The sequence below is a fragment of the Podarcis pityusensis genome (assembly GCF_964106645.2).
Source record: "Podarcis pityusensis genome assembly, chromosome: 1".
In the NCBI taxonomy this organism is placed as follows: Eukaryota; Metazoa; Chordata; class Lepidosauria; order Squamata; family Lacertidae; genus Podarcis; species Podarcis pityusensis.
In genome coordinates, this window is record NC_138028.1 from 21,812,558 (window position 1) to 21,825,157 (window position 12,600).

Here is a 12,600-nt window from a genome sequence, read left to right on the forward strand (position 1 = left end):
TTTATTTCATAAAATTTATTAGCTGTAAAGAACCTCAAAGTGGTTTACAAAAGATAAAGCAGCAAAATCAAGAAAAATTTACAAGCCTACTTTAAAACATAAAAAAGTAAACCAATAAACCAGATCAAAATTGCCTCATTTATGACAAGAGAGGGAAACTGGATCCCACCAGATCCTTATCTCTCCCACCCCACCCCTGAGGGCTGCATTTGACAGGTGTGCCCAGCTGTCAATCTCTTGATGTCACAATGATGTTAGGTGACCAATCTTCCCCTGCACAGCTAATCGTCAGCGCTTGCAAAGAAAGATGCATGGGGCATTTGTAATGCCCGACAATCAGTTGAGTATTCGGGTCATTCCATATCAAGTGATCCAACCTGTTTACCGCATGTGATCCAATTTTCTTAATATTTTGTACACTTGTTGAATGATCAAAACTAAGTTTAAATCTAAAATGTTAATTTTTTATCCCATCCTGTTTGTGAGTTATGAGGGTTTGAAATTTTTAAAAATTGAAAATTTTGGCCTTACCAGACTACACTAAAACCTTAAAAGCTCAGCCCACAATTGAGATATGTCAAAACTAAAAACAGCAATCTCTTCAGAACTTCATGGGCTTTAGTATGATATGCCACACGATGGACTTCCTTTAAATGCCTTATTGGGTTCTATTTAGGATAAATGGGTCTTCTTGGAGTAAAATGTAACAGAATAAACAAGACTTCAAACTATAATATCAGTTACTTCAAGCATTTCTTTAAAAAGTTGTATCTGAAAAGCTAGTCAGGCTTTTTTAAAAAGGTGTTTGAAGTGATAGCTTGCTATTGCATGACAGAATAAATATTTTGAAAGAATTCTTGTTAGTACTTCATTTCATGAACATTACAATAAAACAAATAACAAACAAAATTATGGAGAAAAAACCTTGCACATGAAATGGGTCTGAAAACATTTATTTTTCCATTATTTATACTTTACACCAAACACTGAGCTTTTAATGTTTTTGTGTAAGGCCAAAGACAATTTAAAAAATTGTCATTTTTTAAAAAAATTCAAACCCTCATAACTCACAAATGGGATGAGATAAAAAATCAAAATTTTAGAATTAAACTTAGCTTTGATCATTCAACAAGTGTACAAAATATTAAGAAAATTGGATGACAAAAAAATAAAAAAAGTTGAATTACTTGATATGGAATGGCCCATCCATGCTTGCCAGATAGCTTGTATAGGAGTTTGGTAATTCCTGAAGATCTGCTAATTGCCACACACCATGCCATAAACAGCACACACAATGCATTAGGTGGAAATGCTTGCAAAAATATATATGTGTATGTCGATGAATTTTCATGAGGACTTCATAAAAGAAAAAGCTAACCAATGTAGAAATATGGGGAACTTATGACTGGAAAAACAGGGAGCTGAAAGAAACTGATTTATCCATTTCCTCCTAGTATGCCTTGCTCTTAAGACTGCCAACGCCACTCCCATTCTCATGGAGTCAATTAATCGGCCTGCGCACAAGGCATATAAAGGACCAGTCAAATGTAAATTAGTGGAGGAAGGTGATGCGCCAGATGGCAAAACCGTCCTAAGAAGCCCTCAAGTGCCGTAACAGAGTTCCTCTCCTCAAAGCCAGGGGAAAACTTACTTGACATGGAAGAATGGCTACTCATCTCTGGTACACCTGCTTCAAGTGTCGGCGCAGATGATGATTCCCTTGGCATTTCAAGGGTTGAAAGGACTTTAGCTGAAGCATCTGCAAAGAGAAACAGTGCTTGAAGCTCAGATTCTCTTTTTGGCCTTCCAAAAAAACCGAAAACCCCAGGGAACGCTTGTTCATCAACCGCCCTTTCGCAGTCTAATTCCCCCCCCCCTTCACCCCAATACACCACTTGGCTCTACAAGTGATGCTTTGGAATAAACAAGACACTTTGACAGAAGAAACGCTCCCGCTTATTACAAATGACTTTGAAATGAGATCTGTGCATAAGGAAAACATCCTGAAGTGTTCAGCTTTTACTTTATGTGAGCACTTGGCATTCACTTTTAGGAGGACGGTAAATGCACCTGACTCACGGAAGCTTCTGCACAAGGACCTACCTCCCACCCTTCATTGGCAGAGATCCTAAAAGGGGCGTAATAGAAGGGTGCAAATTGCGCCTCTTTGGGGAACTCAGAAATATACAAAACCCTGTTTCAAGATGCCTCTCCCAATATTACAGTATGCCCATGAGCTGAAATACAGTGGGGAGGCCATTGCGGTAGTAGCACCTTTAACAGAGATCTAATTGGTCGGAAAACAGAACGTGGTCTTCTCTAAAGTGGCACCCCAGCTCTGGAATTCTCACCCTCTTTTCTGCTCGCCAGACAGAACTATCGCCTCTCCCTGCACATGCTGTCCTGGAAGTTCTCCCAACTTGGAGTGCATGGAGGCACATGGGGGGGGGGACAAGAAAGGGGAAAGGCCCATTGTGGTTGAGCAGAGGTTCCCAAACTTATTTGGCCTACCGCCTGGTGGTAAGTGTCATTACACAACAGATGAAACATGTACAAATATTTTTTCTTCATTTTTTCCTTCTCTTCTCTGATTCCTTTATGCTTCCACCACACCCTTATTTTTATTCAATGCCACCACCCCAATTGCACCCAAGGCTACTACCACCCCCCACCATGGATTGTCCCAGCGCCCCCCGGGGGCGGTATCGCCCACCTTGGGGATGCTGTGCTATTTTAGTTTCTGTTTGTGCCACTGTGAAGCTGCTTAGAGTCACAAGACTCTGTTTACATTCCAGAGACAGTCCAGGCTGTTGGAAGTATCATGGGAGACGGATGTGACATTACTGGTTTCCTGTTCCTTTGTTTGTTTCAGTTGCTCTCTGCCTTTCACAGAGAGAGGATGTCTTTTCTGTCTGCGTAGCTTAGCAATAAAACTCTTTGCATTGTAGCCATAAATCTCATCACTTCCGCGTGCTGTTTTGATTCTCTGCTGGAATGGAATGTGCCTGAGGCCTCATCAAAGGCTCAGGTCGTTAATCACATCGGAGGCGATTCTGAAGAACTCGGCCGGAGGAAGATGAGCTTTATCAGCTTGGTCAAACACAGATTCCGACATGCTATAGGGACCCTCCTGCTAGTGTAACTGAGGGTGTGGCTCTGCAGAGAAACAGGCAACGCTACTCAGAGTGGTGCTGGCTTGATTCTCAATGGTGACAGAACCTAGGGAAACTAGGACATGGTGCTGAAAGTTTTATTTCTGTGTGTGCATGTGCACATGTCCGTGTGTGTCATGTGCCTCCACCTCTCCTGCCAGTTATCACCTTCTCCTTCTCAAATTAAGGGGGAATCCTTAGGAAAGAGGTGAGGGAAATGGACAAAGCCCATTGTGAGCTATACTCAGATTTCAGGGGGTCTGAGCCTGGCTCAAACCAAGATGAGGCCTTTCATAGTGGGGGAGCTCTTACTTCAAATTCCCCCAATTGCGAATTCACCCCATTACCACTGGGAAGAGCACGGTAAGAAATTCTCTCTTTCCTCTAGCACAGTAGCAGGAAGAGGACATTTATTTTTCAGGTGTGCTGACCCACAGCTTCTGCTTACCTGACTCTTTTTGCTCCCCCAGCTTGTCTAAGATGTTGAAGGAAATGTCAAGGTACTCTCTCTGAATGGCGCTCACTGCAATCTTCCTCTGCTTCCTCTGCCTTGGAACAATCTGGATCTTAAATTCCGACTCTTCGGCTTCCTCCTCCTGCTTCTGTTCTGTGCTTTGCTCCGTATCAGATTCTGCACCGGCGTCCGGCTTATCGCTTTCCGTTTGGACCTCAGAGTCCTCAGGAGCCTTGATGAAGACGCTTTTCCCACTTGAACTGGGACAGGGCCCAATCGGCTTAATCTCCTCTATGCATAAATCAAAGTTATCGTCGATGGACATCTCTGGAAGAGCAAAGGACTTCTGCAGCATATCTCGTTTCTGCTTCAGCGTGAGGGGGCTGCCGGGGGGTGCCTCGTGGACTTCTTCTGGCTTAGCCAGCTGATCAACATCTTTCTGACCTTCCAGAGGAACGGAGGTGGCTTCCTCTTCTGCGAATGACACGATATGGCTTGATGCAGAAGGGAGCACATCTTTGGAGCAATCTTCAATGCTGAACTGCACAAGAGGGGTCGTGCTGAGGCTGACCACAGAGAGGCCGGTGGGACTTGATGGAGATGAGGGAGCCATCTTGCCGGAGATGCTGTCATTCCGCTGGCTTGGGAGGTCAGCATCTTCCTCGTCGCTTTCCACTATCCTGAGAGGAGGGAGCGGTTCAAAGACCAATGAGTCACTGTCTGAATTGGAGACCACCGACTGCTTTTCAGGTCCTGAAGTTGAATCAGAGGAGAGGTCTATAAGGTCCAAGTCCTCCTTTGGAGGAGAGCATTTGGCTGGGAAATCCACTTTCACTTCATATGGCTCCATGCAGTTCAACCTGACTTCTGGTATGATAGGCCTCCGCCTTGCTAGGGTTCTTTCTGGGATGGCAGGCGGGTTCTCCTTCTCCCCTCCATCTCCATCTTCCGTCTTGGTGGAGGAATTTTGCCGCGGCCGCCCGTACTCGTTCTGCCTCAGTGCTGTGGAAGTGGCGGGAGGCTTCTCTAAGTCACAGTGGTCTATGCACGACTTCCGGCGGTGTTCATCCAATGTAAACAAGAGGGAGTCTGCATTTCCTATGTCAAGCGATTTTTGTTTTAGTGAGCGCAGTTTCTTCTTCTGAATGCTTTCTTCTCTCACACAGCGCAGAATGTTGTCTTGCAATACTCCTGTTTCTCTATATTCAGCAAGTTCTATTTCACCTGGTTGAAACAGGGGGAAAGAGCTATTACCATGCAAGTCACTGGCATTTCCACCATCCCCCCCTTGCATTCCATCATTAGGCACTATCGCATTTTTGATGCAAATCCTAGCGTTGATTTCAAAATTAATTTAGAGGCATGCAGAATTAGTTCCACACAAGACACAACAAAAACTTTCTGGCACTAAGAGCTGTTTGACAGTGGAACAGTCTCCCTTGAGAGGTTGTGGACTCTCCTTCCTTGGAGGTTTTTAAGCAGAGGTTGGATGCCCATCTGTCATGGAAGCTTTAGCAGTGGGTTGGACTAGATGCAGTGGGTTGGACTAGATGGCCCATGGGGTCCCTCCCAACTCTACAATTCTATGACTCTGTGATAACACAGTGCTGGCTCAAGACTGGCCCAACATGAGGTTTTCTATAATCTTAAACATGGGAAGATATTTTAAAAATCAGTTAACAAACAGAACATTGAGAAAAACTCGGTACTGAAAGAAATAAAATCAATAGTGAGCTTTTGACTGAATCTGGCTCCAATCCAGCTGTTAGAACAAGAGGGAACTTTTAAGGTGCAATATATTTATGATTTATTCAGCCAACAGGTTTCAATTACAGTCTTCACCAGGAGCACTGTAAAACCACATGTTCTGTTGCAAAATGACCAGGCAGGCTAAGTAGCTTCTTGAGCACTTTGTTTGATGAAGCACTGAAACGGAAATGCATAGGGCTGAATAAATTAGAATTACCCTTCAGATGTTGTTGGACTCCAACTCTCATCATCCCCAGCCAGCATGGCCAATGATCAGGGATGATGGGATATGTGGTCCACCTACATCTGGAGAGTCAGTGGTGCCTTGCCTTCCTTTCTCCTCAATCCACTAGTTGCACACCCCAAGAGCTAATAGTGTCAGGTGTAAATGCAAGGTCAATAGCATCCCGCTGAGCATTGTATGGCACATCCAGACGGGGAAAAACTGACAAGGACAGGACAGCACTCTCACACACTTGAAAGACTGTTACGGCACCTTTAATGTCATCTAGTTAACCCCCTGCTTAAGTGCAGCATCTGCAACTACAGCATCCCTAACAGATGAACATCCAGCTCTGAGGGATTTCCCTCACCTTGAGAAGTGATGTTACAGGGAACCAGGCAGAGGGCCTTCTTGGTAGTGGCACCCGTCCAGTGGAACGTCCTCCCATCCAATGTCAAGGAGATAAGTAACTATGCAACCTTTAGAAAACATCTGAAGGCAGCCCTATATAGGGACGTTCTTAATGTTTAATGTTTTATTATGTTTTTGTATATGCTAGAAGCCACCCAGAGTGGCTGGGGAACCCAGTCCGATGAGCAGGGTACAATTATAAGCCGCAGCAGCAGCTTAAATACCACCAGCAAAGGACAGCCCAACACCTTGTTAGGCAATGTGTTCCACTAGCCATGATGGCTATGTTCTACCTCCACTGTTGCAAGCAGTATGTCTCTGAATTGTTGGAATCACAAGGGGAGAGAATGCTGATGCACTGAGGTCCTGCTTTCAAGCTCCCCATAAGCACTGGTTTCACTGATTGGCCACTGTGAAAACGGGATGCTGGACTAGATGGGACTTTGACCTGTTCCAGCAGCCAGGTTCTTCTAATGCTCTCTTCTCCTAGTTAAAAAAAAATACCCACCACTTCCTGCCATTCCTCAACTGTGTTTCCAGAGCCAATACTATCCTGCTTTCTCACCTCTGGCCAAAGACTGGATCTTTGTTGCCCAGAAGGGCTGGACAAGATCTAATGAGTTGCTAAAGTTTAACAGTGGAGGCGCAGTTTTAACAATAGAGCCAATTCCCCAGACTAGCTCATTATCATCGGAGATCTTCAAGCAGAGATTGGAGAGCTGCCTGTTGGGGATTTCCTATATCAATCTCTGGCTTTCCTGCATCAAACTACAAGACCACTCTATGATTTGATGGCACACATTTCCCCATGCTTCCTTGGAGTCCTCGTGATCTATTTCCAGAGCTCCACAATCCTTCTTTGTGCTCATCATGTTGCATACGATGCGGTGTCTGGTACACATGTCAGTTTGGTTAACACCATTTTTAAAAGGTATAAAAAAGAAAAACGTATAGCATAAAAGATGTTCGGTTACATTTAAAATTAGTCACTCTCTGATAATGATGTATAGATGATACTTAACCCCTGTAAAACTAGCAAAGATCTACAACAAGAGTGATAACCTTTGTTGGAAATGTAAAGAAAAAGAAGGTACCTTTTACCATATGTGGTGGACGTGTCCCAAGGTGAAAGACTTCTGGGAAATGATTTATAATGAATTGGAAAAAAATGTTGAAATATACATTTATTAAGAAACCAGAAGCCTTTCTACTTGGAATAATAGGTTTGGAATTGCCCAAGAAAGATGTCAGATTGTTTTTGTATGCCACAACTGCAGCTAGAATTTTGCTGGCCAAAAATTGGAAATCGCAAGAAGTACCAACAGTGGAGGAATGGCAGATGAAGATGATGGATTTTTCGGCGCTAGCCGACATGGCCAGAAGAGTCCGCGACCAGAAGGAGGAGGAGTATCAAGAGGAATGGAAGAAATTCAAAGATTATTTAGTTAACTATGTTAAGATAAATTAAATAGAATTACTTGCGAGTATCAGATTGGCCTAGGATTTAAATATGTGATGTTGTAGAATACTATGGATAAAAGTTAAAATGATAAGAAAGAAAGAGGTTAATGGATCAAGTAAATTTTATGTGAAACTGGTTTTGGAAAACTGCTACAATGATTTATATGGAAACTCAGCCAGGGGGATTCGAGGAAGTCACCCAACAATGATAACAAAAGTGGAATTTTTACAGTTAGGCTATATGTTTGTTTGTTTGTTTGTTTGCTTGGTTTTTTATGTTTTTTGTTTATGTTTGTTATAAATTTGGAAAATTTAATTAAAATTTTTGAAAAAAATAAAATAAAATTAGTGAGTCTCTTTTTTTATGACATACTTCTCTGAGCATTCATCTCGACTGGCTGGTATTTCACAATTTTGCTGCCCCCAATTCTTTTCAGCCTCGCAAAGAAAGTTTGAGATTCTTTATTGCCATTTCCAGTGGGTGTATCATGAATGTCAGACTCATCAAAGACGCTGTCTTCCTCCGCTGGAGAGAGAAATATAAGCATTAATTCCGCAGCAAAAGGCAACATATCACAAGTGAAACAGTTTGACGATCAAACTTCTCAGGAAAAGCATGCACTGATCTTCTATTTCAGTTTTATTGTTTTAAAAATAAAGGTCAAATAATGGCAGACAACGTAAGTTCTATCACAACAGTATTTCACTGAGCACGCAGCAAGTATGCCAACACTACGGTGAGTTGAGAATTAATATGTGATGGAAGGGCCATCTTCTTCCTAGAGCAGTTTGGGAAGGAGAGATCCCTAGTGGTCATTAAGAAAGCTGTTGGAGTTAGCATAGTCAGAAGTGCCAGCTCTCTGTTGTATAACATCTCGTAACAACAAGTTTTGGTTTCCTTTATAGGAACTGGCCTATCCTTTGGTGGAAGTTTGAGAAAAACTCTGAAGTTCCATTTCAAGGTCCTAGTCCTGGTACTAAGAGGACTATCGCTTCCCTTTGATATAAAGGCCTTCTTGGATACCAATAGCTGAAACTAACAAATATTTCAGTTTTTGTACCACTGTCCAAGCAAGCTGGGTAGCTACTTGCATTCTGGACAGTGTCACAGTTTCTAGCCATGGTACAGTGCAGAGTGACCCAAGCAGCTGCCAGGCAAAGTAGACAGCACTGGACTAAATGGATGGGTTTTCTAACACAGTAAAAAGGAGCTTCATCTAACCCCTGTCCCAGCAAACTCAGGTGGGAAAGATGCAACCAAGCACCACTGCCCTCTGAAGCTAGAACAGAAGAACTGGTGGGTGTTTCACTCAGTTCAGATGCCACTATCTGTTGCAGCTAGCTTCCCCCACCCCCCTCCAAACTACTAAAGGTCTACAGCAGAAAAGAATAACTTATGGCCCTCCAGATGTTGGTGATCTTACTCCCATCTTCCCTGACCATTGTCCATGCTGACTGGGAATGATGAGAACTAACAACATCTGGAGAACAACACATTCCTCACTCCAAAATCATGTTGTCATTGTTTTTTAAAAAACCTGTTGACCAAGGTTCCATTAAATCCAGATAGCATAACACCTAGCCTAGAAAAGGGCCATGGCGTGTCCTGAATGTGTGAAGTCAGTTAGTGACAGATGTTCTTTTATTTTTCCTTCCATCAAGACAAGAATTGTGAAGCAAGCATGCAGACCATGTAAGAAAAGGTACTGCTACAGGCCATCGTCTATTTTTACTCTTTTTCCACTTTGTCCTCCTAGGAGAGCCTCTGAGGCAAGTCTCCTGTAGATTTTATTAAAAGTGACAACAGATCTGCTTGAGGTATCGAGTTTAATTCATGTTCTCCCCCCCCCTTTTTTTTTTTAAAAAGAAGTTTCGACTTTCCAAATCTCTTCAGGAAATAATGTAAATTAATTGCTGCATTAAATGTCACATTGCAGCTTGTAAAATAAAGAGTGGCATTCGGCCAAGTTTTACTCGGAGTAAATCCACTAAAATTAATGAACATGCCTAAAGGCATGTTCATTAATTCAGATGGCAGTTTATTCCATTTTCACGATATATCCCAAACTGTTAATTTCCACATTATATTTGAACTTTCACACAATGTAAAAGCCACTTCCAGAACTATAGCAGAATATGGTAGAGCTATAGTGGAATACAGCACAAGTTAGCACTCAATTCCATATTGCTTGCAAACAGATTTTTTTTTCTGGAAGCAAACAACACAGAAATGAGCACTCAGTTTGCATTGTGTTTCACTATAGTTCCAGAAGTGGCTTTTACATTGTGTGAAAGCTCAATGTGGAACTTAACAGTTAGAGAAAAGTAATAAAAATAGAACAAATTGCCTCAGGAATCCAGCCTAAGTTAGGTTTCTTGATTTCAATGGGTCTACTCATAGGAAAACTTAGTTGAAACCCATCTAAGTCATAAACCGTAGCTTAATTCAGTTTCATCCTTTGAAATGTTACATATGTCATTTATCTTGCTTGAAATTCTAATCCTCCTTAAGCATTCCTCCTGTAAATTAGATTGAAAACCCCACAAATATTCTTTATATATGCAGGAGTTCCTTACGGACTTTATAACGAACATCTCATTTCCCTTTATGCATATCCATAAGCGCTTCTGAAAGAGGGTAAAGAATCATAGAAATATCATTGGTTCTCTATCTCATGTTGTTCAGAAATGTTATGCATTAGTGCTTTCTCTTTAAATGCTGTTTTTATACTTTTGGTTAAAAGTTGCTAGCAAGAAAGAGAAAAAGAGCTTGTGAACCAAGGAAGCAACATTAAGCTTAGGCAACCCTTGTCTTTTATTTTTTTAAAAAACCAATGATCTAATTCCTTTCCTATGTGGACTTGAAAGCCTTGTGTACAAGAAATTAGAAAAACACAGTTACAGAAGGCTCTCTTCACATGATTGTGAGCCCTTTACTTTAAGAGTAAGATTTTCACACAAGGGAGCTCTCCATAGACATTATAATGGACACAGGTAGTCACTCCCCTACCCTGTTCAGCTGAATGTGAGAAAGGGGCTTTCTTTTGCTTTTATTGTATGACACCTGAAGGACAGCAGGGAATTTGTATTAAATAAGAGCAGTGCTATTTTTCTAGGGAAAGGTGCCGGAATACACCAGGAACACCTCTCTTGTTCTCTTACAAATGGCAATGGCACCTACCTGAGAGGTGCTGGAACTGAGTTCCAGCTGGAAAAAAGGGTGTGTTGTTTCCTTACAACTGAAACCATGAGCCACATGGTTAAAATTTGGTAGGACATTTGAGGGCCAGGAAATCCTCCTTCAGCTGAACCAACTCAGTCCATGGACAGCTGGCCTCTCAATCTAGGCTAAGCATGCCAGAAAACATTTTTCCTTAATCCATGCCACCCAGAGCTTCCTCAGCTCCACATTCACATTTTAATATTATAGAATACCTTTTTCCTTCTCACTGTAGCGGCTTATGTTGCTGTTGTCGCTGTACATAGGGCCTGCTGAGGCATGAGGCTTGCAGCTGTGGTACTGTGCATTTAGAGTGTTGACAGTTATATGAATGAGATGCAACATGATTTTGCTGATGTCACAATCTCTGTAAGGATACTGTCCAACAACAAGAAAAATGGAAAAGGTTGGTTTTTTGTATTGAAAACACCGCTGACCTAAACAACACATTATGCAAGTGCAAAGGAGAAGGTTTTGAAACAGAAGAAGGACGAAAATGATAGATAAAGTCAACGGGAACCTATAAACATTAAAGGAGGTATGTGATTAGTTAACAGAAAGGCCAGTGCAATATATTATAACAACAGCACACAAAATCATGTGTGGAATACTCTCATATTGTAGCCAAAAACCAGCCACTGAACAGACTAGAAATACAAATTTCCTTGTGAAGCTGAATGTAAGAATGCATTTCAGAGCTGTTGATGAGATCTGCAGAATATATCTCACTTCATAGCTTTATCAAAACCAACTTACAGAGGGGGAATCTATCGTGGCTAGCAGCTGAAAATGATCCTCTTCCCAAAACATTAGTTATCTTGTAAAAATATTTAAATACAAGCAATTAAATTAGCTTTATTTGGCAATATAAAATTGCCCTTATTAAATGAGGTGACTCACCCAAAGTCTAGTTCGCTTTAGTTCTTTTATCAAGTATACTGCTCACCTCTAATCTGGTTTACAGGTCCCCTTGACTGCCAGTGATTTTTGTAACACCACCAAGCTAGTAATGTATTGCTATTATTTTGTACACCGTTTTCATCCACAGGCTTCTACACTCTCACTCCACAGCCTGCAGAGCAGCAATATTTCCATGAGTGGAAATATTCTTATGGTTCTTGTGACGTTTAATTGATAAGATCCAACATAGCAGAAGCAAGTGTCCATTCATGCAAGGGGGCTTTTCCTTCCTCTCCTTCCCCTGCAGCTTCCAAGGGGCGTTGATGTTTACTTACTTCTTATTTTAAATCTTTCTACACTGCCTCAAAACATTTAGGAAGCTGTTCGCTAGTGATGCTTCTTTCATCATTTGAGAGCCCCATGGAAAACAGTTCCAAACTAAATAAACCACACAGGACAGGTATCAGCCATGCTCTCGATTGCGCCTTTGTCTTTTACCACTATACTTACCCAGGATCCATGCCGGTTGCTGTAGGAAAGACTCAGGCGAGCAACACAGAAGCATTTACCTTATACAGGATGACAAGCAGCGCCTTCAGCCACATCTGCCGAATGTGGGGCTTCAGGGACCAGAGGGAGCAGCGGGGCGGCTGCTGGAAGTAATGCCTGAGCTGAGGGCATGAGCAGTACTTCAACACCTGAGCCACTAAAGGGAGGAGGTGTTTCCCCAGGTTAATATTATAGTCCATCACCTAGAAATGAACACACAATTTAGAGCGTTTACTAAAATTACGTTTTTTAGAAAATAATAGCAACAAAGGCATCAGGAAGAAGAAGAAAAACACTGGCAATGATTCAAGAAAATGACTGCAAGCTTTAAATTGGTAGATCAGCAGGCCTCAGAACCAGGGTCCAAATGCAACCCTATCCAGGCCTCTCTTCCTCACCCTTGGCCTCTTCCCAGGACACGCCCCTTCTCCCCACGCCAGTGGCGGAGCATGTATTTATGGTGCCTGGGGCACACATGCTA

The 12,600-nt window shown here is 42.1% G+C and overlaps 1 protein-coding gene across 7 annotated transcripts in view; it reads right to left on the reverse strand.

Moving 5' to 3' along the window:
• Nucleotides 1-12,600, reverse strand: part of UNC79 (unc-79 homolog, NALCN channel complex subunit) — a 134,635-nt gene that overhangs the window by 48,752 nt on the left and 73,283 nt on the right. For all 7 annotated transcript variants that reach the window (XM_081001368.1, XM_081001369.1, XM_081001366.1 and 4 more), the window contains 5 exons: nucleotides 12,140-12,322; nucleotides 10,886-11,048; nucleotides 7,824-7,976; nucleotides 3,601-4,830; nucleotides 1,652-1,759 (listed from right to left, as the gene is read on the reverse strand). In XM_081001368.1, coding sequence (XP_080857494.1) covers nucleotides 1,652-1,759; nucleotides 3,601-4,830; nucleotides 7,824-7,976; nucleotides 10,886-11,048; nucleotides 12,140-12,322 — 1,837 coding nt within the window. The remainder of the gene's footprint in view (nucleotides 1-1,651; nucleotides 1,760-3,600; nucleotides 4,831-7,823; nucleotides 7,977-10,885; nucleotides 11,049-12,139; nucleotides 12,323-12,600) is intronic.